The sequence below is a fragment of the Amblyomma mixtum genome, chromosome 1 (genome assembly GCF_055824585.1).
Source record: "Amblyomma mixtum isolate Tamu chromosome 1, ASM5582458v1, whole genome shotgun sequence".
In the NCBI taxonomy this organism is placed as follows: domain Eukaryota; kingdom Metazoa; phylum Arthropoda; class Arachnida; order Ixodida; family Ixodidae; genus Amblyomma; species Amblyomma mixtum.
The window spans coordinates 319,760,707-319,788,606 of record NC_143012.1 but is presented as its reverse complement, the minus strand read 5'-3'; the positions used below and the strand labels follow the sequence as shown (position 1 = coordinate 319,788,606).

The following is a 27,900-nucleotide window of genomic DNA, read 5'->3' as shown; positions in this document are numbered from 1 at the left end:
TTAATTGCTAAAACTGTCACGTGATGTAGGTGGCGCGGCAGCTCGGCAGTTTGCTGTTTACAAGCTTTAAGAATCTCCTGGCGAGCCTTGAATCACACAGCGCACATTGGCGAGGCTTTGTTAATGTCTGCTGAGCACGATTTTCACGCACCTCTGCTGAAAACACGAAGTTCCATGGCCGAGTGTTTCTATCAGAGTAATGCTGGAACATCCACCGTGCTGACACAATCGGCGGTCGACAGCGGTGTGTGCCTCCGTGCTGGAGCGGCTAAACGCGCCTCACGACACACACTGGAAGGCCGCTAAACAAGAGAAAGAAAAACGGCCTCGGTAGGTTCGTGGCCGCGTGTTACCCGACATCAATGAAAGATGGCGCCACCAGGTCCCACGACGGCGGTTGGCGTTCGGAAGCATAACGCCATGCTCGCAAACAGCACTCGTTTCAGTAGAATTTCGTTCGTTTCATTGCTAATTGCGGCTTAGCTTATTTGATTTTTGATGTTTAAGTGACTGGGTAGAAATTGAAAAGCCGGATGCTATTAATACATTTTCCTTGCCTCACTCACCGGCGTGAAAGCTAAAAAATTTGACTCGTTCTCGGTGGTTGTAGTGCAGCAGCTCAGAAAATGCTACGGAGGTACTACGCTGTCGCGAATGCAGTTTCGTCAAACTTGTACCGGCTGCACAAGTGCAAGGTCGAACTTATGCCGAAAGCGCTGTTTTCTGCCGCCGCCAGTGGCACCAGCACTACTCATCTTTCTGCCTAAATTTGCTTCTGCTATTTCTCTGGCGATCAGCGTATACTTTGTTGAAATCGTTGTCGTCGTAACGTATGCGATGACTGATGATGTGATGTTGGCCTGTTCTGGCTTGTTCCGTGCTTTGCGTAATCTGCTGCGCAGTAAACACATGGATTATAAGGCGGGACGGAATTTTGTCGCGAAAGCTGTCTGCTGTGAACAGAGGAGAGTAGAAGTTCCTGCGCTTGGCCCAAAGCATTGCCCTGCAGTATCGTGAAAGAAATGAGGGCGCGACAGATAGCATGAGCGCTCGGCGTGAGCGTTCCCCAGACAGGGGAGGACAGACGGAGGTTAACGACCGTAATGCCGCAAGCGGCTTTTCTGCTCGCAACTCCTTCACTGGCGAAGCAGGTTCGATGTGGTGGCTTCTTATTTCATTATGAACACCAAAGCCCACAACAGAGAAGTGCTGCCTTGAACGCTAGCTGCGGGACGGACTACTTTCTTCCGCGGATGACGCCGTTCCGTCGGTGTGGCTGGTTTCCTGGAAACAGAGTGTGACGCAGTCGGATACGTCTGTCGTCACGAAACGGGGGCGAATGCAAAGAATGCTCGCCGCGGAGGAACTGCGTAGTGACTGCTTGAAAATCGCAAACTTGGTGTCCAACATGCAGGGCAGCACCCGATTTTTTCCTTCTCGACGCGAGGTCCCTTCGTTTGTCAACCACTTCGCACTACGTGCCGCGTTCGCCGCTGGTTTTTCGACACCAGCGTCTCTCGCAGCGCACGCGCAGCTTTAGGACGTGAAACCTCGCAGGTCAGACTGGGAAAAAAAGGTGATGTTTGTTAAAGGGCCCTGGAAAACTTCCTCGAATCGGCCGTAGCCTGTGTTTCGCGGTACAATATAAATACGGCTAGGCTCATGATCGACCTACAGGGACGCAGAACATTACTGCGAAGGGCGCAAAGTGAACATTACTGGGCGAGTAATCAGACGGTTCTTGGCAAGGGACAACGGGGCACAGCACTGTTCCAGTTTGTGCGGTCATTTTTGCACTGAAAATATCCGTTTTCATGCTTCGCTAAAAAAAAAGGGGGGGGGGGGGGGGGGGGGGAGTAAGCACACAAGACGTGTAGTTTGTTGTTAGGCTTGAATAATGTGCTCAGAGCGCGCTTTGACCGACCTCGGTGGGGACGTCACGTGACTGGGAGGCCTGCGAGAGGAAGCGAGCTAAGGGCAAGCGCGCCGAGCCGCACCCTGAGCAGGCGCCCAAGCTTGCTCGTCACGTGGTGTCACCAGCTACGTAGACACGGGGCGGTCAAAGCGCGCCGTACCGTACCTTGAATACATTAATTATTCAAGCCGTACAACAAACGACGCGTTTTAATGTGTGCTTTCATTTCTTTTTCAGCAGAGCATATTGAAACGGACATTTTCGGCGTAAGTTTGAACTCGATGCCGCTTGCAGGGGTGCGATGGCAGGAAGTGGTGTCGAGGAGGGAAGCGCGTTTCTCTCTCTCTTGGCCTCTCTTTTTTCTTTCACTTCGCCTCCATCGAAGCGACGGCTGCGTTTTGGACGGAGGCGGAACGCAAAAGGCGCCCGTGCGCTGCACGATGTGACATTAGTGCGATGTCAGTGAACTTTGAAGAACCCGAGATAATCGTAATTATTCCGGAGCCCTCCACTACGGCGCGTTTGTCTCTCTTATTTCACTCCTGCCTCCATCCTCTCATGGCACGGTATAGAGCAACAACACCTAGCTTGTTTTGTTTTTTTTTTAGAGCGCAGCTCTTTGGCGTCCGCCGCCGCGGTGGCTCAGCGGTTATGGTGCTCGGCTGCTGACCCGAAAGACGCGGGTTCGATCCCGGTCGCGGCGGCTGGAATTTCTTTGGAGGAGAAATTCTAGAGGCCCGTGTACTGTGCTATGTCAGTGCACGTTAAAGAACCCCAGGTGGTCGAAATTTCCGGAGCCCTCCACTACGGCGTCTCTCATAGCCTCAGTCGCTTTGGGACGTTAAACCCCATAAACCAAACCAAACCAATCTTTGGCGTCCGTTCCTGGGTTTCGCGTCGTCGTCGGCCTCGTAACCAGCTCCGCCCCCCTTTCATCCCCCCAGCGCTAGCAGCGACCGACTGATACCGCTGGATGCCGCTGACGCCGCTAGAGAGTCAAGATAACGGGACTGCATAGAACACCGTCGCCGCCATGCAGAAAGAGGAGGAAAGGGTCCCCCCCCCCCCCCGCCCCCTGTTCTTGTGTGGCGGATAGGGTGCTCTTCAGTTGCCGACGCGCCGGTTATTTCACGTAGGCCCCGGCACGTCGACGAATACGTGACCACCTTCCCACGGCTAGACCTGGTTCTTGGCGCTGCGGAAGCGAGGGTATCATATTGTTTGTGTCGGCATCGGCGGCGTTGTCCCTGAAACCAACTCCGCAGCTGGGGTTGACTCACTATCGGCGTCAGCGGCATCAGTCAGTCGCTGCTATCTCTTCCCTCCTCCCTTTATCGTGTTGTCCGCTTGCTGCGCGCGCTTCTGCCCCCATCGTTTGCCGCTGGGTGTACACGCCGCCCCCCTCCCCCCTCTTCCAGCGAAAAATAAAAAAAAAATTCTGTGATAGCGCATACATGTGTTGCTCAATTTCTTTGCCTCAATCTATCGAAAAGGTGAAACAGCTTATTTGCTGCGCTCAAATTTCGCATTAGGAAGTAACGTAATCGTCGGTAATTTTTTTTGTCCACCGAGAAGTGAGACTGTTACTGCGCCCTTTCATTTCCTCAAAAACAAAAAATCAAAACAATCTCTTGAGGGCCTGCAGACGCCGCGGTGGCTCCCGCGGCTCACATTCGGAATGAGGAGAGGAGTTAGCGGGGTCACTGCTGCGGATTTTTCGGCGCCGCAGAACATTCGTATTGCGGCGTTTTCCTCAAAAGTATTTTTTGCCTTTTACTTTCCTTTCGTCAATATTATTGTTTTACCCTCTTCGGTAGCTAAGAAGCTATGACATTCAGCTTTGGCTTTCGGAGCGATGCTCTTATTGTTTTGTGGTAACGAACACCAGGAGGTCGAGGTTCCCAGGTAACTCCGAACAATGTTATAAAATGTGTAAATTGCAGGAACGTTGCGTGTTATTAATTGGACAGCGTTAAGGCTCCCGTTATGCAGAAAGTCCGTCGTCGGCGTCGTCGTCAGCGTTGTGAGCGAAAAATCCCCCAGAGGAGCAACCTGGGTGGGCCACATAGGTCACGTGACCTTGTGGTGTCGTCACAGCTTGTGCATAAATTATACTAATAGGTTTTAACTTGATTGTATACTTTTGTTCCAGCTCCTCTGCCAAACTTGTGCACTTATGTATTCCTGATAGGAGGTCCCCCAGACAGTTTTCACTTTGGGACCTCCTACTGTACTAACTTTGTTATAAAACTTATAACTCATTTGTATTTCGTTTTAATAAACCTTCAAACCGGATTCTGAGCAACCTGACCACCGTGGGAGGTGGCAGTTAACGACACCCGGTGGCAGCACCTGTCAGGCGTGGTATGAGGACTCCCAGGGATCTAGGAAAGTCCGGAACGACCATTTTCGCACATATGGGCATAAACCCATAAATGCTATCGCGCCATACCGTCAAGGTGGATCTTAAGTGTCCCTCGCAATTTCTTGGTGACATTGTCCTAATCCTGGAAAATTGAAGTTTTAAGTCATAGCGTCAACATTAGCTTAACGTCCAACGCTGAACATAATCATGCTAACGTTTGCTTTCAAAATTTGTTATCTACAAATCATAACTGTAAATCAACATTGCGAGAACAATTGAAGCACTGCATATCAGCTGTTTCCACTGTTCGTAATGATCTTCAACGACTAGAATTTCGCAGTTACATCTTCTGGACTGTGTCCGTTTTATGACGCATACATAGAACAAATTTTCATTTGAAAACTTACCTTATTACCAGCTGACCACTAATGCTTATGGATCATCCTTTATGGTTGGCTATATACGTGTGAACTATTGGTGGGTGAGAGCTTGGGTTACATGTGTGTTAGTTTTGTTTCAGTGCTATAATGCTGCTGCCCTTGTCCCTTCCTCCTTGCAAAGCGGTGAATACAAAGCTGCTCTCACAATTGGCGGGCTTTGTCTTGCAGAGTTAACCTGCCATTGGCGAAAGCTGCGTATACGTTGTTTAAACATTTATCAGGAAAACATGACCAGCAGTTTTTGTAACGTATGAGTAACGCTAGAAAACACAACAAAAAATGTAAAGTTTGACGGAACTAACACAAAAATAATTGTAACGTTTCGGTGCTACCTAGGTTAATCCGGAGACCTACATTACGGTACTTAGTGTTGCTATGCCACGCAAACTTACGTGTACCGTCGGCCAACGTTTTCAATTTTGACAGCCAGCGGGCTATGGAAGGATCGATCGCCCAATACATGGAACACACGCGGCTGAGCTGTAGCGTGCGGTGCGAAGCAGCATCAGACGCTAGCTGTCGGTGACGATGCCGGTGTCTTAGATGTCAACAAAATAGAACGAAATTCGTTGCTAGCACCGCGCTGCGCGTCTTTCTGGGTAGCTCTGTTTCGCTACGTACTAACACAGGGCACGGTTGCCAGAGCACAGGGAAACAGCAGCCTGAAGTATTATCTCGCTGGCGTTTTGTTCCTGCTTCCGTTTGGCCTAATGCTTGATTTTAACATGATCGCTTAGTAACGGCGGTCTCTGTGTGGTGCTGTGCGGCGCGGCTTAGTCTTTAAAAACGCCTGAAACGCTCTAAGTATGTCGTTTAATGGTGGAGTGTGTGATTCCACACAAGTCGTCGACCAGCTGGCTCACGTGCATGCACCTTTGGAGATTTGCGTTATTTTTTTATGGGGAGGGCACTATTTTGTCGCGCGCTCTTGGAGCCGCCACCGTGCACCCCATACGGTGTGCCCTTCCGCGCCGTAGGCGTCTCTCCTTGTTTTTTACTCTCGCTCGCTCGCTCTCTTTCGCCGTCGTGCTGGCACAGCAGGCACGCTTGGTAGGTGGGCGTGCGGGGCTGTCTGGGCGCGTTCGGTCTCCCGTCGTCTCTCTGCTCCTCCTCTCGCCTCGTGACTGCGCGTCTGACATCGAAGGGGATGACGTTGGCTGCGCGCGCCGGCGCCCGCGTCACGTGCCCCTGAGGTCAGCAGGCGAGTGCTTTTATCGTTTGTTCTCCAGGGTTGCCCATGGCGCAACGTTGGCGTTACCTTCCCGACCATTTCTTGCGTTTAGATATCGGCGAGATTATAGTTTGGGAACGCAGTGCAGCTACAGGACTGAGTAATCTGAAAGAATACCTTAGCGGTCGCTTTAGTGGTTTGAGCAGCATCCTCGCATGCGGGAGGTTCAAAATACGATCCCCAGTGCCGTCGGGTCTGTACTGTCGATACAGTGGGTGCAAGCTTTCCCCTGTTCTGGTGCTCTTCTTATCTCGGGTGAAATGCTTGGGATATAGATATTTGATGCAACTTGTCTGCACGACAATGCATTGTGCTATGCTGCTCTTCGGCCATAGCTGCCGTTGCGCCATAAAAGATCATGATCATCATCAAATTGATCAGGAGCATTCAGTTCCATGCAGGCAGTGATTACTTTACTCAAGTTTGAAAAGCAGACCTTTTCGATGGAGGCGAAATATAAGGTAGGAGGTCAGTGCACGTTAAGGAATGCCATGTGGTCTAAATTAATCCAGCCCATCACTACGGTGTCCATTATAGCCCATGTGTCGCTATAGGCTTATGACTAGCGTCGCACGTCCATGCCCGCTGGTGGAGGGGAGTGTTAAAACCCGTTTTACCATATCATACTTTCCTTTGTGCCAGTAGTTGCATTCGGGCTAGTAAAGTTCATTGCGTCCTTAATTCTGGTGTTGTCACCAAAAGTACATGTTGTAACGGTGCTTCGCTGCCGCTATTCGATAGCCTAATCATAAATGATCAGACTTGATCCAGTCGATGAAAACTTAACTCGCTGAATTTATTTACAGATTAAGTACATAGGATCAATAGCCAGCAACTGCACATTTCTCGGAACGCTCGAGCAGTAAGCGGAGCTAGCTGCTCGTCGTCCGGAGTACCACTGATTTTCGTCACGCAGTCCAAATTCCCTTCCAACCGCGGCACCTTTCGGGGGCATCGGCGCCCGCGGTCATACAAAGAACTTCCGCTTTGGGTGAGCCGGCAAGCCTAACCGATTTCTTCGGTAGACCAGAGCGCGAGCCTCCAACCCCCCCCCCCCCCCCCCCCCCCCCCAGGCCCTCTCCGGGGGGGAGGCACGGCCAGAAGGTCATCTGGAGGAAAGCGACAAGTGGGAGCCATATCTATGGATAGGGTGAGCCCATCCTTGACCGTCGCATCGCAAGGTCGCAACGGTACATCTGTGTTAGCATCTTCTTGAATTTGAATTTCACCATTGCCAGTGAACTTACCGGACATTCCAAGATTGATTGGCGATCCTTTATTTTGAATAGGAAGGCACAAGGCCGTTGTGGGAGAAAGACGGGGTAGCACGCTGTTCACACGTCGAGGTCCGTGTCAGTACACGGTCCATTCTGATATGGCTGGGTCTGTGCCTCGGTACCGCACCCACCGGGCCGCTGTGGATGCCATATGCAGTGAATGGGAGCTGTGTGTCAGAGTCCGTGAGCGGTGCTGCAGTTATCTCTGTCCTGGAGTGACTGTATGGCTATTCACCCAGTTTCAAATGTAGTACATTGCCAGATCCTGAATTTGCGTATATATGGGAAGAACATCGGGCGTGCGAACTACCGGCCATGCGCCCGGCGCAGGGCACTTACCTGTCGAAAGGTGGTGTACACTCACAGTCAAAAGTTTATTCCACGCAGACCATCGAAAAAAATTAATTTCATCGTCTTTCCCTGCATCGTGAAGAAAATGGAGCTTAGTTGTAATTATCTGAGTTACACAGTCCATCATTAAATTTCAAGCAGTACGCAATGGACGCAAAGAAATTAACGTTTTTCGACTGAGTCACCTTCCATAAACTTTTGACGGCGGTTGTGTATACCGTGAAGTAAAACGATATCGTCGTTTCGAGCCTGCTGGCAATTCATTTCTAGAAGCGCGTGTCCCGGAAAGGACAGACATCACGTCTGGTCGTTGTGCCTGCTGTATGGGCGGCCGTTGTGATCCAACTAATCTGCTTTGATTACTGGTGGTTGGCATCGCCACGACGACCTGTAACTATACATGGCAGAATTGCTCTTGAGAACTAATTAAATTGCATTACTAGATATTTTTCTTTAAAAAACGCGCATGTAATTACGCTACAAATTACTTCTCGCATTACATTACAGTTACTTACAAAAAGAAATACCATTATTTTAAGTTACTTCCTGCTTTTAATGCATAAAAAAGCAAACAGAATAAAGGTTTGGTTTGGTTTATTTTGGTTTATGGGGTTTAACGTCCCAAAGCGACTGAGGCTATGAGAGACGCCGTAGTGAAGGGCTCCGGAAATTTCGACCACCTGGGGTTCTTTAACGTGCACTGACATCGCACAGTACACGGGCCTCTAGAATTTCTCCTCCAAAGAAATTCCAGCCGCCGCGGCCGGGATCGAACCCGCGTCTTTCGGGTCAGCAGCCGAGCACCATAACCGCTGAGCCACCGCGGCGGCAAACAGAATAAAGGAAACACCAACCACTCTCTACGCACACAATCCTCCTGCCAAATTCCGTCACCAGCCAACTATTCCCGCATCCCTGTTCTCTTCTTTAGCGCTGGTCATAATGAAGATAAGGCAACGCCAACAAAACAATTAAAACAAGCATAGCTGAGCAGCCCTCACTTTCACTGCGCTTAAAGGTACCCTGCGACGTAGATAAAGCATGGGGTCTTTATTCTTTGTATGCAGAGTAAGGGACATTGTGAATCTTGAACGCGCAATGAGATCACCGAAATCATAATATTTTATATTTTAATCTTCGCCAGAAATGCTTGTTTCGAGCCGATGGTGGCGCAACGCGGCGGCCATTTACGGCAGCGGAAATGCGGTGGCATCCAGATAGGGCGCTGCCTTTCTCATTGGTTGGGCGTCCAGTTTGCATATTGTTCCTTTATACTTGCGAAATAGATCCAAAATATTATGTCTCTGAGTACTGAAAGCTTTTCGCATGCCACAAAAACTGGAAAGAAGCAGGGAAAGCGAACGAAAACTTAACAAGAATACAGCTAGGGGCGACACTTTCCATTCCGCTTCAAACCTTCGTGGCGGCCAGCGCTGTTCAAAAAACGTTGGCTCAAACCAGAAAGCGCGCGCGTCGAGACCGGCCGTGACCATACCAAGACGGCAGCGAAAAAAAAAGGCAGTCGACACACCTTGCCCAAAATTGTGAAGAGAAAGGCCGGACAGGAGACGGGAGTCGAGTTTGGGGAGGACGGGGCTACTGCCGACAGACTTCCAGTCCGACTAAAAAAGAAACTTCGGGGAGCTTCCTTTGTCATTAGTCACCCCTGCCCTGACTACCGCGCCGCGTATACGAGGGGGGAGGGGGGGGGGGGGGGAAGACGCCGTCAAAATGCGCGGCTGTCTACTGCCCCGACAAAGCAACAACTGCATGCACGCTTCCGCTGCGTGTGCGCTAGGCGCGGTTCTGATTGGTAGCGCCCAATCTCGGCACTGGGTGAGTGAAATGGGCAAGTGAAATGCGTTTTCGCCTGAGCTTTTCATTCTGAATTTTCAGAGTGGAATAACTTTCGTTTGCGTGCTCCGATTTCAATAATTCTTTTTGCTCTGGTCTCTGGAAAGCATGGCGAATCTATTTAATGATATTAACTGGTACTGAGGAAATCATTGAAAAACAAGCCCACTGCATAGATGAGGCATCGAAGATAACCTCTGCAAAATACTAGAGCCATGCGCGCCCCGAAAAGCTGCGAAAATTCAAATCAAAGCCCGTTCGTTCTTTCCTTCCTTCAAAAACGGGCCCGGCCCACTACTCTGCACCCCGCTGACGTCAGGGGGGGCTACTTTCGCTAAAGGCACTCCATTGGTGCATCGTTCTGACTGACGGGAGAAGGTTGGGCGTAGCCTTGGCGTCGCGTCGTCTGCACAACGCTTTCCGCAGCGCCTTCTGTTCTGGCTCATGCCTACAAACCCGCATGAAGGAACAAAAAAAAAAAAACTGCGGAGGGAGCGTGCGGCGACAGCCTTGAACCCTAGCCATAAAAAGTAAAAAAACAGTAAAACTGAGGGAGTTGGCTCGCCCCCCCCCCCCCCCCCCCCCCCCCCCGCCGTGATCCCGTCACGAGACGCTCTGCGTGCGCGCTCCCTTCTCAGTTTCTTTTCTTCTATGCGAGCCCCCCAAAACAAGGTTTTAATTAGTAGTGCAGCAGAGCCTTTCCCTCGCTCGCCCACTTTACCGCTCCGCACACATACCGCTTATCTTTCGTGCATCTTGCGTACGCCTTGACTCCAATGAATGACATATGCTTTGGAGCGGAGAAAAGACACAAACACACAGAACACAAACACGCATGGAGAAAAGCAAACGGGCGGTTGCCGGGTCCGCGCTTCGCCGTGTGTTTCGAACACAACCGACTTCCGCCCCTCCGCTCGTGAAACGGTGGGGAGGCCTAAAAGAAAATAAAAAGGTGGCTCGTTAACTGGGAATGACAAACAGATGTATGAAAGGATGCGCTCGCTAACAAGTCTAGGTGGGCCCCGCCTTCAATAGAATTCTTTTCTTGGTTTTTGCATTTTCTCCGCACACTGAACGATCGCGCCTCTCGATCGTTCAGTGTGCGGAGAAAATGCAAAAACCAAGAAAAGAATTCTATTGAAGGCGGGGCCATGACGTCGCCTGTGACGCACTCCACAGACACCACGCCTCCGGCTTACATCGGAGAACGAAGGGGTGATTTTGCCTTGCCGAGCCTACTCGACGAGGAGCGGGAGAGAAAAATTTCGAGGAGGGAGTGGAAGGAGAGGAGGCTCGCTGAAAGAGAGGTAGAGAGTGTCTGCTGAGCTGGGGTGGTCCGCATGGGCGTCCGGAGGGGGGGGCAAGGGGGGGCGGCTGCACCCCCCTGGAAAATCCCTCCCTCGAACCGTGAGTGATGGCCGCACGCCAGGGGCCGTGGTGGGCTCAGCCAAAAGTTTAAAAGCAGCCCCGCTTCCACGCTTTGGGTCACATCTGCGAAATGCCGCGTCCGGGCACGCGTCTTTACGCCGTTTTCAAACCACGCCATCGTTAGCTCTGTTGAAGGCCGACCTGTTGCAGACATACAGCGGCACCTGCGAGCATGTGTTTCAAGCCGTCTTGAAATGGGTGCCTGTTTCTTTGATCTCTAGGCAGATAGCGACACGGAGGCAGACAGTGCACAGTGCATCTTGTTTTCGCCTTCGTTAAGCCGGCCACCGATGAATTCTTCAGGAGGGAAAGACAAATCAGCCGTGTCCACCCCCGCTTTGTCGGGCTGCTCAGGGGCAAGCGGGCGATGAGTTGGCGCCGCCGCCGCTCGCTGTGCCTCCGATCCACGGGAGAGCGCAGTGCGGTAGAAGCGCCGCTATCAGAATCTTCGGCAAAGGGGATTAGCATCTTTTGTTCACGGCGACGCAGTCTCCAGAGGCGCCGCCACACCAGCGTCCCTTGCGTCTTCTCCGAAAACCAGCGCCTTTGGTCAACGCAGCCCAGCCCGATGGCGCCTGCCTGGCTCGCCTGTCACCTCTGGCTGGGCCTCAAATGACAACAGCGCCCGTGTACTGTGCGAGGTCAGTGCCCGGTAAAGAAACCCAGGTGGTCGACATTATCCGGAACTCTGTACTACTCCGTTCCTCATAGCCTGAGTCGTTTTGGGGCTCTGAACACCATAAAAACATACAAAACAAATTTTCCTACCGGAGTGGCGAGTGTCCCTTCCCCTTGGAAGTCGCACGGAAGTAAGCCCTTGCACGTGTGCGCGCCTCTGTATTTGTGCTTCGGTGTTTTCAGTGGCCGTTTGTCAACGAAGCTGAGAACAACCAAGACAGTGGACGAGAAAGCGACGAGCGGCGAGCAGTGTGCGTGCGGTTGCTCGACTGTGCGGATGCGCGAGCAAGATGGAGCGAGGTGTATGAAGCTGCGAGCGTGCATTTATCTTGTAAATAAGTTTTCGTTGTATGTATAGACATCTTTTGTTTTCAACGTACGCGTTCAACCGTTTTTCCAATCAATGTGTGTGATGAGTGTGCACCGAGAACGTGTAATGAAGCACAGAAATGAATTTATCACCCGTGTAATCACGCAATTCGCCCAGAAAAATCCGAGGAGTCTACAGTTGCTGTTCAAGGAAGACTGACTGAGTGACTGTAGTTGCGTGTTTGTGACCATATTGTGCTGGTCATCAATCCGGGTGAGTCGAGAACCCGTATGCAGCAATACTGAGCACTCTTCTCCACGAAGTGACAGTATATTTTTGGATTTTTTATTAATTTTAATTGTTTCTTCGTTGATAAACTGCAATGTATCTCTCCTAGCCACACTTTAATTTGCTGTTTGTAATTTTTATTTCATGTGTGTATTTCACTTATTTTTTATTTATATATAAATAAATAAATTCATACCGCAAATAGTGCCTTTTTGCTACGAACATGCCCCCCCCCCCCCCCCCCCCCTCCGGCGCCAACAACCAATGGGGCCCCCCCCTGCAAAAAATTCTGCGGACGCCCTTGGTGGTCCGTGGCCCTTTAAGAAACGAGCGGCGAACTCAACACCTTGCTACATGGAGCTGTGTCCACCGTTTGAAGTCTGATTTAGGCTATCCATTGTCTCTGTGCTCCCAAGAATGGACCATGGCAGCCTGCGCTCGGTATTGTTCGCGCCTTGCGCACTCCGAGGTTCCCCCCACCGCCCCTTGCCGACGAGCGTCATCATATGCCACTGGGTTCTTAGTCGACGTGACCTTGGGAGTGCCTTGGCGCGCTCCTGAACTGTGACATGCGCCGCCTGTCCCTTCGGCGCCTCAAGCACAACCTTGCATCTTGCTGCTTGGCGGTGCTTGCGAAATGTGCACTCTGTTGTGCTTTTTAAGCGAAAATCTTCACTACGCGGGTCAGAGCCGAGCTTCCCATGAGCCGAACTGGTGAGTTACGCGCATGCGCGAAACCGAGTAAAACCTTTTGACGCAGCCGCGCGCTACTGCGCATGTGCGCCGCCTTCTCACCGCCGGTACTACGGCGCGCGCTCCTCTCCTCCCTGCCGTTTGACCTTTCGTTGCAGCCGCGTGTTGCCCGTGTCGCAGCCGACAACCCTCCTCTCCGCATTCCTGCGGGCAGTTTTAACCGCGCCCATTTCCGTCTCCTCCTCCGCCTCCGTACAGGCAGTGTGTGGACGGCCGTTAAACCAAGCGTAACTGAAGCTTTTCGCTTGTATATTCAGGCTTAACCAGAGCTAAGCCACTGCCTAATTTTTTTCTTTACTAACAAAGTATCGTGCTACTGCTCGTTGTGCCGGGCGCTGGCTGCATGGCACCGCTGCTGAGGGGAAAGGATGCTCCCCCCCCCCCCCCCCTATTTTTAACGCGATAGCGTAATACTCCCGTTCTGCAGAAAATCCTGCGTCATCGTTGCGAGTCAAAAATCGGCCTGGGTGTGGTTGTCGCCATACTTCTAGGTGGCAGGTTGGCCACAGAGGTCATGTGACCTCTGATGTCATCACAACGTGTCCACAGGATTGTAGCAAACTGCCCACCGTGCCAAGTGGCAGGTCAGGCACGTAGTCAAGAATTTTTTGCGGAAGGAGCCCAAGGTAATTTCTTCTGGCTGGCAAGGTGTGTGTGTTTGTAGGGAGGGGGGGGGGGGCTCTGAGTGGCTATGGCAGTTCAGTTAGTGACTTGTCGCGATAGGTTGCTCGGGAAGAGCAACTTGGGTCTCCAGGCCCCACCGGTATCGCCGGGCAGTGGCGCATCGCTTAACCGCTGCCGGCCGCAGCGGTCGAATTTAGATGGAGGCGAAATTCTAGAGGCGCGTGCACTGTGCGATGTCAGTGCACGTTAAAGAACCCCAGGTGGTCGAAATTTCCGGAGCCCTCCACTACGGCATCTCTCATGAGTTGCTTTGGGACGTTAAACCCCCATAAACCAAACTAAACCAAACCTAAGTGTCCTCTCTAGTTTTTGTCCGCCAACGGCAACGTTGTTATACTGTCACGTTGTAGTGACGGCAGTCCAGCGGTCAGGAAAACAGCGAGAATGTCTTCTAAACGAAACTCTTTATTTGGACTGACTTGCGCCCGCAAAGAACTGAATCACTCGGCGGCGGCGTAGCAACAAGCGTGCTCGGCGGTCGTCGAACGGAATATCCGCCGCTGTCGGCCGTGCTCTTTTTAAAGCTGATAGCGAACATTCGAGATAAAGCTTGAAAGTTACTAGAACATTCTGGCGCAAAGTAGAATCGGCTCCGCCCGGATGCGATCAATCGAGATAAATCTAGGCGCGTCTTACGTCACAAACGAAGCGATAAAGCGGCGTGTCGGCAGCCTTGAAGCATGAACAAACAAACGCTTCAAAGATTCGCGGCAGTACTGTCTCAATCCTTCTGAGCCCACCGCACGGCGGACCAGTCGATTCTCTGGCCCCGAGTGTCACCATGAATTAGCGGCAGCAGCAAGCGTGGCTTCCCTGAAGCCACGTGTTTGCGTCCCTCTTCCAAGGAGCTTCTTTTCGCGTACCGCGTAACCGGAGTACCGAAAGCCCGCCCACCTCTAGTGCGTCCGCGCCGATTGGTCCCGATGTGGCAGGCGCGCGCAGCTTCCGGGTGCCTGGCGCCATCTGGTGCCCTCAAGGCGATCTGAGCATGCGCACTGACGGAGCGCGGGCTCACTCCGGTAACGGCAACGCGGTATGCTGAAGGTGTCTATTCCTGCTTTCGAGACACTAAAGAGGCCAAAGCCCTGATGACACAAAGAAAGGCAGGCAGTGCAAGTACTTACTGTTGCTGCGAAATTACTGTCGCAGTGTAATTCAGTACATTACTAAATAACACCAGAAAATTAATTCATCATATTACAAATTACCGAAAAATTAATTCAGTTACCGCCGTGTCTGTCTGTAACCAGCTGCTTGAGCGTGCGGTTGTGTGCTTTTAGCAGGGGAGCTTTGATACTTTTCAGCCTTAACAAACGCTTGTCTTGGGTGTCGCGAACCGCGGTTGCCGGTAATTTTGTGGTTTTCGCTCCTCTTTTCTTCGACAAGTGTGCGGACGGAACAATATTATTTTTATTTCTTTATGTCTGCCCCAGGCTAATTTTTGTCCCACGTGCGCTTACCTGGCTATGGGAGGCCGACCGTGTATTCTCGATGTCTTGAACGAGGAACACGGTGGATAGCGTTTCGATCTGGTTCGTGAGCCGACAGCAGCATTGCAAGCCTAGCAGACTCACACGAGTTGCTTTGAAATGTAGAGGTGCATTGCCGTCAAAACTGACTTCACGTAAGGCACTGGACTGCACTATCACGTTGCCTTTAGTTGGAAACATGAAAGATTTCGAGAACTGTCTCTAGTGTGTAAAAAAAAAATTACAGAAGTTGTGCTAAATGCATTAGATGATATTACAATCATGATGGGGATACCGGCAGCATGTCTCAGTTGCTGCCACTCAAACGGGCACGTAAGAAACGACGGCTTTTTGTTTGTTTTTATTTGCGCAGTTCGTTTCCGAACAGATCCGTTCACACTCTTGCTGATGATTTGTAGTGTAGAGGCAGTATGGAGGCTCTGCAGCAATGTAGCGACATACTTGGACATGCTGAACGCGATGTGCGGGCTAGATTGTTGCAAAGTGGAAATCCATGGGCGCGCATTTCCCGCGGAAAATAAATCGCCCCGTTTGTGTGGCTCTAGTACATTCATGATTATATGTCCCGTACGGCCGGCGAACACCTTTGCCATCATACCCTCTGGTTGGTTCCGCACCGCCCTCGGCTGGAGCACTGGCGGTACCTATACCATCATCATCATCAGCCTAACTACACCCACTGCAGGGAAAAGGCCTCTCCATGTCTCTCCAGTTAACCCTGTCCTTTGCCAGTTGCGGCCACTGCATCCGCCTGTTGTGGGATTACTTACTCTTACTGTCCCATTAGTTACTGCCTTAGCAATTTTGCAGCGGCGGTTTCTACGAAGAATCCTGGAAGGCGAGGCGTGGATAGGTTTCGTGCGCCTCGATAGAAACAGACGGACGCAGATTGGACGGTTAAAATATTGTCACCCTAGACTAATGCGGTGCGAGCTCTTCACAGGTGCCCCGCCACGGTGGCTGAGTGGTTACGGCGCTCGGCTGCTGACCCGAAAGGCGCGGGTTCGATCCCGGCCGCGGCGGCTGAACTTCGATGAAGGCGGAATTCTGAGGCCCGTGTGCTGTGCGATGTCAGTGCACGTTAAAGAACCCCAGGTGGTCGAAATTTCCGGAGCCCTTCCCTACGGCGTCCCCCATAGTCTGAGTTGCTTTGAGACGTTAAACCCCAATAAACCAAACCATCTTCACAGGTGGGATGGCGGAATATGAGCCGTAAAGTAAATATGTTATATGGATAACACCTAGCACGTTTACTTCTTTGCCCGAGTCATGCCTTTTTTTTTGTCACACCCTGTTTATCAGCCCATTTTCCTTCCTGTGTATTTGTTCATGTTCTTTTTTTTCCCCGTTCCTATTATGTGTTATGTATATTTTAATTTTTTTATCCAATGTTTTTCTGCATGTATTTTGTACAGTCGTGATAATTTGTAATCAGCTTTTAGAACGTGTTTGTTCCTACGCATTTTTTTGTTTTTTCTAGCTACTGTTGTATATATTTATTGCTCCCCCTTTACACAATGCCTCCCTGGAGGCCTGTAAGGCATCTGTAAATAAATAAAAAAATAAAATAAAGGGCCGCTCGTTGACAAGGCGCTACATGACTTGCTCATATGCCAGTTATGTGGTATATCTTTCACGCACAAAATACCCGTGCAGGCATACGAAATATAGGCACTTTGTGTTTAAATCTACCTACATACCCGCGCGAACACGTCAGCAGTAGGTCACTGTGTGCGTGTCGATGTCATGTGCAAAACTCCGAAAGTCAGCTTTCCATGGCGATGCGGACCGCCGTAAGGGTGCAGAGCTAAAGACTTCTACTCCACGCCTTATGCTACGCACTGGCGAGCAGTACTTTGACATTGCACCCTTCGTTTTCGACTGCAGGGGTGGAGCTGAATTGTACCTACAAACAGTGGCTTGGGAGCGAATCCCTTTATCGCGACAACAAAGGGCAGAATGCAGGAAATGGGTGCGGCATAAATCTCATAATAACGACTCCAGCGTTGCACCCTATTTCTGCCCCCCAAACCGGTTTGGCCGCCATGGTGAAGGGGTTTGCGCTATGTAGAGAAGTTGACTTCCAGAGTTCTGCAAAGGGCCCATACATGTGCATCTCTGGAAGGGTGCGTCGACACTTACCAAGCCAGGACAGGATCACGATGCTGTTGTGATCCCAAGCATTAAATGCATGCGAATACTTCGGGTCATTAGAGCAGGCCATCGCGTTGCCGGTTGATAACATTCACTGTCGCCTCGTAACGTTTCTTTTTTTTTTGAGGAAAGGAAATGGCACAGTATCTGCTCACATATCTCGACGGACACCTGAACCGCGCCGTAAAGGAAGGGAGGAAGGTGGGAGTGAAAGAAGTGCCGTAGTGGAGATCTCTAGAATAATTTCGACCACCTGGGGATCTTTAACGCGCACTGACATCGCACAGCACATGGGCGCCTCTTGCGTTCCGTCTCCATCGAAACGCGGACGCCGCGGTCGGGTTCGAACTCGGATACTACGACTCAGTATACGGGCGCCTTAACCACTACCGCTGCCAGTCCTCGTAACGTCAGGGATCAGATTTTGGCCCGCAGTACGTGTAATTGGCCCAAGTGCTTTTTAAAATCTTAGCTCTGAGAATTGTGCCACTTTTCTGGCGGTTGGGTGTAGGTGTTATAGGCACTTAATTTTAACTCAGTGCAATGTGAAGATAAGAGTCAGAGGCTGCTGACAAAATCGCCTCTGCCATCGATTTCAGCGGATAGCCTCGCTACAGTCTCGCTGTTACAGTCATTGGGATATTGACCATGCCGCGGCCGGAGCATTGAAGTGTCGAAAAGTTCAATGTCTGGAATGTTGGCATGGCATAAGTAACTTTTTTTTTTTCTGCGAGCGGTGTGCCAACATATTTTTAACCACACGCGACAAAAACGCGCTTGGTTCTGTTTGCGAGAAACCCTGGAATTATATATTGTGCTGTCCAGTATGCGCTAAGCACATAGGCGTGCACAGGAAACTGTTTGTTTTGCATGCAGTGCAATACAGAAAGCAGGCGGTACGCAAGGACACACGTTCTTTATTGTGGAAAGCAGACACCACTCAATACGCATCCAGCAATTAATGACGCACCTATAACAGAGCACAAGAAAAAGTGAAAAACATATACATGGTGTCCCTGCTAACTTGGACCAAGATTTATATAAAAAAAAGCGTTCTTCAGAAGTGAAATTGCATGGATGTAGTTACGGTTTATCTAAAGTTACGCCACCATTTTTTCGCTCCTCCTATTTAAGTAATTAGTCGAGATAAATAAATTAACTTTTTAAGTATACCTTGAAACGTTCAGGCGGGAATAGGAAAGTTGTGGAGGTCCACAAATATTGTCCAACCCAGGCACTTCCAACGAGATACTTAGCGTGGCCATTTTTATTCGGGAAAAACTAAAGCCCGCGGAGTTTAAAAAATACCACGTGACAGCGCGCTCCGTGCACCGCGGTTACAGCGCTCTCATCCGTGCTATCCGTGCTTTGTAGAAAAACTTCCCTCGCTTCGCGCCTTTCGTGTTGCCCAAGACAGCTTCGCGTTGTGCTTGGTTCCAAGATGAGCGCCAGTGGGTTCGGGCGGCAATTGAATGAAATCGCGGTTCCCGTTTTTCAGCGTAATTCACATGAACTTATCAGGCTTGTTATACGCATCTTTGCTTGTTGAAATCTTGCTCCCAAATTCAAACTCATAAGATTGTCATCGTTCCTCCGCATGCATTCTGCTAACGTGAGAGTGCAGTTATCGCCGCAGAAACGGGAGTTGTACTTTCTTCCAACTGCCGCCCGAACCCACTGGCGCTTATCTTGGAACCAAGCACAACGCGAAGTCCTATCCTGGGCAACACGAAAGGCGCGAAGCGAGTGAAGCTTTTTACAAAGCACGGATGAGAGCGCTGTAATCGCGGCGCATCCGGGCGCACGGAGCGCGCTGTCGCGTGGTATTTTTCCACGCGACACTCCACGGGCTTTCGTTTTTCCCGAATAAAAACGGCCACGCTAAGTCTATCTCGTTGGGAGTGCCTGGGTTGGACAATATTTGTGGAGCTCCACAACTTTCCTATTGACGCCTGAACGTTTCAAGGTATATTTAAAGTTAATTTTGTGAATTTATCTCGACTAATTATTCAAATAGGATGAGCGGAAAAAATGGTGCTGTAACTTTAGATAAACCCTAACAACATCCACGCGATTTCAGTTCTGAAGAACGCTTAGTTTTTCTTTATAAATCTTGGTCCAAGTTAGCTGGGACGCCCTGTATATACGTATATAGCCAGACGTGGGAATAATGTATGTCTACAGCGAATGCCGCCACAGGAGCGGCGGTAGCCATCATGCAAGATGAAATATAGTCGTATGAACAAAAATCTATACCGATAGCTGTGCGAACCGGAAAATTCTTGTTACGTGGGCGTATTTCATACCCTTTCTGCTCGGTGCGAGCTGTTTGATTTGATCAGTACGCTATTACCAACGCTCAATGTCGTCATGCTAACACTATGACGTTCCTGAACAGGAAAGTTGGGCTAATTGTTGCTTATCTAATAGGCGGTAAATTAGAGTTACGCAGGGTTTTGAAGCAGGAGAAAAACAGATATGTGTAGGCGCGAGAGAACGAGAAGCATACATTGTTGTTCTAGCCTTCAGTCGTGTGTTGTTAATTTTACATGCCATTTTATACTAATCAGTCCGAGATGTTGCAGAATGGTCCCTGTTAGAAACAAATATAAAATGTATGGTCGGGGAGTTGGTACCGCACGGTACCGCAGCGCTCGTGTTGTCGTGTTTGTTCCGTCCTCGTGTTTTTTCTGCGCTGTTTTACCATGGATACACCTAGATATCATTAAACATGGTCGAAGTTCGGCGGGCCATGCGATACCAAAATATGAGCATGAACGGCGATGCCACATTTGATCGCAGCAAGGTGACACGGTCCCCGCATGGGCAGTGAAAGCCTGAAACATCGAAATAGTACACGGTCCGCCAAACATAACACGAAAAACTTTTGCAATCATATCTAATGCAGTCAGTAAAGATCCGCGTCCATGTTGTACGCGTCCGCGCCGTGGCCCATTACCAACGCGGCAGCCGTCCCGATGTTGGACATCTCAAAATTTTTAACTCCAAATGGAAACGTATTGCAACATCGGAAAATCGCGGAGAGGAGTAAAAATTTTAAATGTTACATCAGGTTTCTCCAGCGCAGGACGAGACAAACGCTTTCGATGCTGGAACTACTTAACTGTGCGTGCTGAAGAGCAGCCACAGCGCACCGTTGCGCGTGTTGTATCCATCCGCGTTGACTGAGCCAGCGGCGGTTTGCTACGCAGCACGCAGTGAATATTTCTCGTTTGATGATTGGTTCTTCAATCGCCTAAATATTCTCGCTGCTGCACCGGACTTCCCGGAGAACGTTGTAAACAAGTCGCTTCGTGACGTCGTCGTGCGCCGTCCGACATCATCACGTGTGAGGTTAGTAACCTATTCGCGTCTCATTCACGCCTAACCGCGCTAACCAATACTATGACTCGTACTACGTAATGCATGTTTCTCTGATAAAGAGGTAGTTGTGCACCAAATGTACCATACTATTTAGTGAGCAGCATTCCGTTAGCACATTCTCAGTTTACCAACGCTATATACCTGTAACACGTTTCAACTGCTGTTTTTATCAAAAAAAAAAAATAACTTCGTTATCCTTTCACGACATGCACCGAACTATCCTGCGCAAGCACGCTTTCGCAGGTGGCGGTTGTAGGTGGCGCAGCGACTGTCGCAGCAAAGCAAAACGAAAAAAAAAAACGTTTACTACGATTTAGCAGTCGTGGCTAGCGAAACGGACATTCAAACGCACCTTCTGTACCGGAAGCACGCCACGGTTTTCGCCAGCTCTTAACGCCGGGGTCTTCGTCTTCGTTCATCACTGTTTCGCTCGAGCTTGCGTCCCCTACAGCACGTCAGTCTCTCTGGTTTTAGCGTCACTACGGTGCCGCCGGCTCTGGCCGCTGGCAGGCACGGGAAAACGAGGCGAATGGAATGCGGCAGTGGCAGTGGGGCGTATGTATCGCGCTGCGCTCGACAGCTGGCGCCACTTGTCGAGGAGCAGGCGCCAGCTGCAGTCGTCTGTTTCGAACGCTTCGTGACCTTTGCGTGCTTTTGTTGGCGGAATTAGTTACGGAATCGAACCGTTTTCTGTTATTTGCCAGCGTTAAGTCTAGACGCCTTGCTCTCTTCCACTCGTTCACGCTCTCTCAGGTTATCTGCCTATCGTACTGTTTATGTAGGTTCCTTGCTATGTTTCACAAGTGGTTTTCTTGATTCGCGGATGTTCTTCCACCGTTTTTTTTTTTCGTTTTGCTTATATTGAAATCACGGTTTTGGATAAAGTAAAAAAATTCCAATTGTTCAAGTGTTAGGTCATTGCATAATAAACGAAGCTTTGCATGTGGTCACCACGCAGAGAAAAACTCCTGTGTTAGCGCAAAACAAAAGCTTTGTAAGTTTCACGTATGCTTCTACAAAGCGTTAGCTTCATTCACATCCGTGCAACTAAAAACGGCGAGATACCAGCAATTCGGCGGCACAAGACTGCGAGCACCGCAGTTAGAAGGGAGCTTAGATCAGACTTTCGCTTGGTCCAGTAACAGCAATGCCGTATAACAGCCTGACATTTGCAGACGCTGTGTACGTTACTTTATACGTGTTGGCAGTTCCGTACCCATAGCAAATTTTTCCGTTGCTGAAGCCGGTGTGTAAATACACTTCAGGTACGTTCGAGGAGGAAGAAACCGCAAAGAACGCCGCGTTTGCTGCAGCCGTCCGCGCGTTCGGGGGCTGCGCCGCTGCGCTGCGCATGAGGCTCGAAGCCTTCGTAGGGGCGAAAAAGTAGTCCGGCTTTATCGGCTTCGGGGAGGGAGGCTGTTGAACGGGGCGCCGGCGGCGGCCATCTTGTGTGCCCCCCCGCGATGCGGATCGCGTTTTGCCTTGGCGTTCGCACGGCGTTCATTTCTCGCGGTGCATCGAAGGCGTTAGGAGTTATTTGTACTCTCATCCGCTGTTAATATATTTTAGTGGTTACATTTCAATCCTATGGAACAAAGGTCAAGAAAAAAAAAAGCTGAGGGACGCGGAAATTGGCCACCGCTGCGGGTACTGCGACAGGTGAGGTGTTATTTTTAATTTGTGGTACATACTATGTATTAGCAGACCCGCCCACGTTCGTAGTACTGTTGAGGTTGCATCTGCCTGTCCCACGGCAGTGTATTTTAACGAAAAAAATTTCAGTGTTGGCACGTGTGTCGTCGATGTCTGCTATGAGAAAAGTTGTTTGTACCTTTGTTTTCGCTGCAAACGTTCTTTTTTTTCTGGGAGGGGGGGGGGGGGGGTTGTGTGAACGTGGATATGTCTATATTACACGTCTAGAAACTTTTAGTATGCCTTCCTCGGGAGCATTGTCATGGCTAGTCATGGCGTATGCACATGTTGCCAGCATTTCTGGCCCTTCGAAAGTATTCGTGGACAGTTTTCCCGCTCTTCAATACGCTTATTTGCTTTTGTTAAGGCATAGTGTTTTTTTTTGGGGGGGGGGGGGGGAGGAAATGGCGCAGTGTCTGTCTCGCATACTCGGTGGACACCTGAACCGTGCCGTAAGGGAAGGGATAAAGGTGGGAATGAAAGAAGAAAGGAAGGAAGAGGTACCGTAGTCGAGGGCTCCGGAATAATTTCGACCACCTGGGGATCTTTAACGTACGTGCACTGACTTCGCCAGCACACGGGCGCTTTTTGCGTTCCGCCTCCATCGAAACGCGGCCGCCGCGGTCGGGTTCGAACCCGGGTATTCCGGCTCGGTAGCAAATATCGTCTCGGTTATCGGCGGTGTTTTTGTGTGACGACAGCGCCAATGCTGTCCCATTAATATGTAGGCCGCAGAACTTGCTAAAGCGCCGCACTATGGCGCTCTTGTGGAACCCCTAGAACTTTCGCTGAGGGCGAGTACGGCTGGTCCGCTTCATCCTCGAGAGATGAACATTGGCGATGCAGAGTGGTGAAAACTTGGCTGCCTGTTTATTTTTGGCGAACGGTCTGCGCTGCAAGGCCTTAATTTGAACGTCACAGAGCACATTTGAAACGCAACCGCGTACGACCAGCGTGTCATTAGCATGATTGGCACTTGTAACTATTTACTGACCACTACATGTAATTTGAGGATGGCAAAATTACCGTTTTTGCGCTGGCAAGCTGCATTTTCCTGAAGTTAGAAATAGGGTTGAATCCAAATCGATATGAAATGTCTTGGTGGTGAGGAAAAATAGGGTAAAACCATGTATTTAATCGAAAAGAAAAGGCTTAGTGGTAATCATGGTGACCGACGATAGTGGGGGCGAGCTTCGCAAATCGGTAAAAAGGGAGTTTGCGCACTTCCCGCGGCACAGTGACAGCGTACTTCGAGCGCTTGCTTTTCTTGCCGGCCGCCTGCTTCCTCAGTGAGAGCTTTAGCAAAGCGCTACCGCCGCCAGTGTGCGCTTCCAGGTGCCAGGTGCGCCTGCTGGAGGCGCATGCGCATTGGCGGTGGCAGGAAATTTCGTTTGACGTCACGGACGCCATCTTTGGGTGCACAGGCTATACTCCCGGACTTTGTATGGGAACGTAACAGAGGCTAGGCAGAAGACGGTCTCTCCGTGCCTTGGGGAATGGCCTCCTTTAGCACTAGCGACCCCGCACGCTCTCACCAGCTTCCCCCTGGTTACCCCTCCGCACCCTTAGCGCGAGCAACCCCACTCCCCACGGCATGGGGACCGTCTCCTTACCTGACCTGCCTAGCCTATGCTGCAATGCCAAACAAAATTCAGGAAGGCGCTTTGTTGACCTCCCAGCGACGAACCGCTCGCCCTGGAAGACGTGCGTGCGGTGATCCACGACCACCTCCGTCAGCAACACCCGGACTGTCGCATCGCGCGAGGAGAGCGCATTTCTCTCGTCGGCGCGCGCTCACTGTCGCGCCTCCAGCGGGCGATGATCATCCGAGTGCGCGTCGGCTGCGTGTGGCCCGGGGTAATACCCCTGCTACACGGGCGTTTCGAATGCCTTCCAACCGAACGTCATTCGACTCGAATGCCAAACGTGCGCTGCTACACGACGTTTTTGAACGGCATTCGGTTGGAATGACTTTCCAGTCGAAGGAGCTCCGCGGAGACATTCCAGATTTTGGAATGCCTTCGAAACGCGAACACAGCCCGAACCAACCAATAGCCGTCGCCGCCGCCGTCTCTTCGCCCCGCCCACCGCCGCGCGACTGCTTTCGGCTCTGTGGCTGTTCATTTCGATACCCGCTACTCGCTTTTTTCTGCTGTTTGTTTAGCAAATAGTTCGTGTTCCGTCTAGGTGAGTGCTTGCAGATAATAGTACACCAATGAACATTTACCGCGTGAGCATGAAATTTCCCCAGGAGTGCGCCGATGAGGACGACTGCAGTCATACTGCTGTTTACATTGGTTTACATCGCTTCGTATGAACAGCTTGTGCTCGTTTGCAAGACACAAAACGAAATATGCGCTTTAGTTCTATTAAATAATCTCTTCTCTTCTGTACCGGTTGTACGCGTGCTTGTTTACGCAGTGCGACAATCTGTGGGAAGCGCCGACACGATCGCTCGCCTGAGAAACACTTGACAGCCGGGTTGTTGACATCGGATGATCGGCGCTTCTCGCTAATTTTCCCGGCTTCCTCCAACATGCCCAGTACTTTATTTTAAGCTACTTTATCCAGAAGTATGTTTGGTGACCGTTCGCGTTAACTGAAATGGCCTAACTTGTTAGTTACAAGCTAGCGACGGCGACGACTGCTGCTAGCCGTAAAGCACTGCTCGGCAGCTCGTGTCACACCGCCGCTTCCCGTTCATCGTATGCGCGTCCTGCGATGTAAGCAATAGTTGATTTCATGTCCCTGTTGTCAAAACTACACTCGTTGACCATTTGCATTGGCTAAAACTTGTGAATTCATTCTTCACAACCACCGCAATCACCGATCCAACCCTGCGGATTCGCTAGGCCTAGTCGTCGCTGAAGGGAACGGAGTCGTCGTCGACTGAAATTAATTTGGCAAGTGGTTATCGCTATCGAGTGTCCAAGTGTGCACATGTGAAATATAGCCGTTCGTTTCGCTTATTTCCAATACGGATAATGTATAAGCGCGCATGTATTCGCACTGTCCCCTCATCAGCGTGTTTTCGCTCAGCCGCCGAACTCCCGAGGGCATATGAAGGCTGACCGTCCGCCGATCGGATTCGTCGGTGTCGTTTAGCCAAAAAACTTGTCCCACTACAATATTAAAGTGAACTGGATAGTTCACTATAATCACATGATGCTGTTCACCGTGATAGTGCCGTTGTCGGACTAGTGTGACCGTCGTCGTCGTTGTACACTGAAAACGAGCCGAGAATTTCGAATGCGTTTGGAAAGTGCCGTGTAGCACCGCGGGAGTCCGTCGAGTTCGAATGCCATTCCAAGTCTCGAATGCCATTCGACTCAGATGTCATTCGAAAGTACCCGTGTAGCACAGGTATAAGACGGGTGCGCCACGGACTTTCGTCGAGCGACGCGTGCGCTGACTGCGGCGCAGTGGAGACATTGGAGCACATGCTCCTTCGCTGTACCGCTTCTGCAGTGCCGCGTCGCGAGATGCTCGCGGCCTACAGGGCGCTGGGAATCATCCCGGACAGTCTCGAAGCGCTCCTGTGGCCGCGCGGCAGTGCGCGCACCCGCGACAGAACAATGGTGAGCCTCTGTGTTCATCGAGCAGGCAGGCTTGACTTCCCGCTTGCTCTTCGCCAGGTAGTGCACGCGTGACACGAACGCTCCGTTGGTGCTACCTCGGACGGTATACGCGGCCGGGCGCCCCACCCCGGCCGCTAGTGCAGTGTGTCGCGCGCGCGATTAGTCCGAGACAGGACGCTATGTGTGTGCGCGGCTATGCACATAGAGTTTACATCTTTTGTGATTGTGCGCAGTGGCCGCTCGCGCGCACTTATTTTCGGACAATGTTTGGACATTAGCGCGCGAGCGGCGCGAACTTGATTACTTTTGTATTTTGTAAATAGTGTACAAAGCTCTCCCCTATCCTTTCTTGCTGTCGCTCCCGTCTATACTTCTCCTCACTATCCTTTCCCTTTCATTTCCGCCGGCTGCAGCTCGGGTGCTTAAGATATTAGATAGCAATTGCCGCGGCCGGCAACACTCTTTTGCTTCACTTTTTTATTTTTTAAATAAACCACTGGGGTGGTAGTGGTTTATTTTAAAAAATCCGCGCGGCAATCGCGCCTAAAATCGCGGCATGCGGTTCCAGCTTTACGCGCGGTGTTGCTGCTTGTGTCACTGATGTGTGGTTTAGATGTTAAGCTCGGCCTCTAAGATTGGAACGCGACAGCGTCTTGCAACGCTGCCTGGGAGTCCACAGAACGCCATCACCCGTTCGGCTCTACGCCTTGCTGGGATTTCGCCGCCAGGGCGCAACGCGGGTAGGACGCTCCGCACATGGGCTCCGGCTAAATGTGTGCGTTTCCCCGGAAATTTTCGTCACAGCGGCCAACCAACTGTTCAAGCAAGCGCCAAACATCTCCAGGGACCTGCGCAATTCCAGGTGTGTGAGCCTGAACTCATCTTTTCCTGGATTCCGGCCCGGTTCTGTGCAGCCGCGGAACGCCATCTCGATAAGCCTGACGGCAGCCTCACCAATGCGCCAAGCTGGCGAGCCCGGCCTCCCCATGGAGATCCAGGTGGAGGGACGCGCCGTCCCAGAACACGAACTTGAGTCCGGCGACTGGATCGCCGCGTTGGGCCGTTCTTACAAGACTCGGGCAGAAAGGCAGGCGATTGCAGCAGTCACTCATAAACCGCTTCAAACGCCTGGCACCGCCGGCAACGCTAACCCATACGGCAGGAACGCCCAGCTCTCCGCCGCGACAAACGCCGGTGCGGCGCCGCAACGGGCGCCGCCGATCACACGTGCTTCCCTCCTCGTCTCCCAGCGCAACAGACGAAACAAAATTCAGGGGCACTTTGGCTCTCTAAAGTGCTGCAAGGCGAAAGCGTTTCCTGGCCACTGTTTTTTTATTTACTTTTTTATTTTTCATATTTTGTTCTTTATTTTTGCTCCTTTTCTTAATTTTGTTTATTTTTATTGTAACATATTTTTTATTTTCGTTCATTTTCTTATTTTTATTTTTTATCTTTCTTTTCTAGACTTTACTCCTTTTATTTTATTTATGAAGCCCATGCATTAACTAGACGCGCCTTTATTCTTGCTGGAACCTTGAGCCTTTAAGCAGTGACGCCGAAAGGCGGACGAATCTGCCGACGCGTCTGTCGACACGGTTGCCGACGCGTCTGTCGACACGGCTGCCGACGCGTCTGCTAACGACAGTATGAGGCATTAAAGGCTTTCGTTTTGATACCGCCTCTGCCCTTAGAGGCAATCAGGGTTGTCTTCCGCCCGCGAGGTGAGCTCCTGCTCTCTACCATGCCCGGAATGAAACTACGAGCTGCAGTTCAAGCCCAACTAACCAAGCCTCTGCCAGCCGACGCTGTACTTCGTATCCACCCAACTAACAATAGAACCCCTGGTGGTCGAAATTTCCGGAGCCCTCCACTACGGCGTCTCTCATAGCCTTAGTCGCTTTGGGACGTTAGACCCCATAAACCAACCATTTACAATAGCCACAACGCACATCGAAAGCGTCCAACACCTGATAGGAGTCACCCACCTGTCCATCGACGACATACGGTACGAGTGCACAGCTTATGCGG

At 50.9% G+C, this 27,900-nt stretch overlaps 1 protein-coding gene and 1 long non-coding RNA gene across 9 annotated transcripts in view; one reads left to right on the top strand and one right to left on the bottom strand.

The window, feature by feature from the left end:
- The window catches only part of LOC149372641 (uncharacterized), a 90,843-nt gene extending 69,041 nt beyond the window's left edge, over positions 1-21,802 (bottom strand). For 2 of the 3 annotated variants that reach the window (XR_016287030.1, XR_016287027.1), the window contains exon 1: positions 20,955-21,802. This is a non-coding gene — a long non-coding RNA (uncharacterized LOC149372641). Of the gene's footprint in view, positions 1-7,100; positions 7,367-7,567; positions 7,649-20,954 lie in introns of those variants that run through there. The other variant, XR_016287026.1, reaches the window with a different exon arrangement.
- egg (SET domain bifurcated histone lysine methyltransferase eggless) overlaps positions 1-27,900 on the top strand; it is a 139,147-nt gene that overhangs the window by 16,879 nt on the left and 94,368 nt on the right. Inside the window, exon 1 of one of the 6 annotated variants that reach the window (XM_089567190.1) lies at positions 20,385-20,572. The exons of 2 other annotated variants lie outside the window; for them this stretch is intronic. Coding sequence is in view for 3 of the 4 variants with exons in the window: in XM_089567187.1 (XP_089423313.1) it covers positions 26,486-26,734 (249 nt within the window). In the remaining variant the exon portion in view is untranslated. Of the gene's footprint in view, positions 1-20,384; positions 20,573-21,106; positions 22,262-25,691; positions 25,873-26,394; positions 26,735-27,900 lie in introns of those variants that run through there. 3 more of the 6 variants (XM_089567189.1, XM_089567188.1, XM_089567187.1) reach the window with 3 other exon arrangements.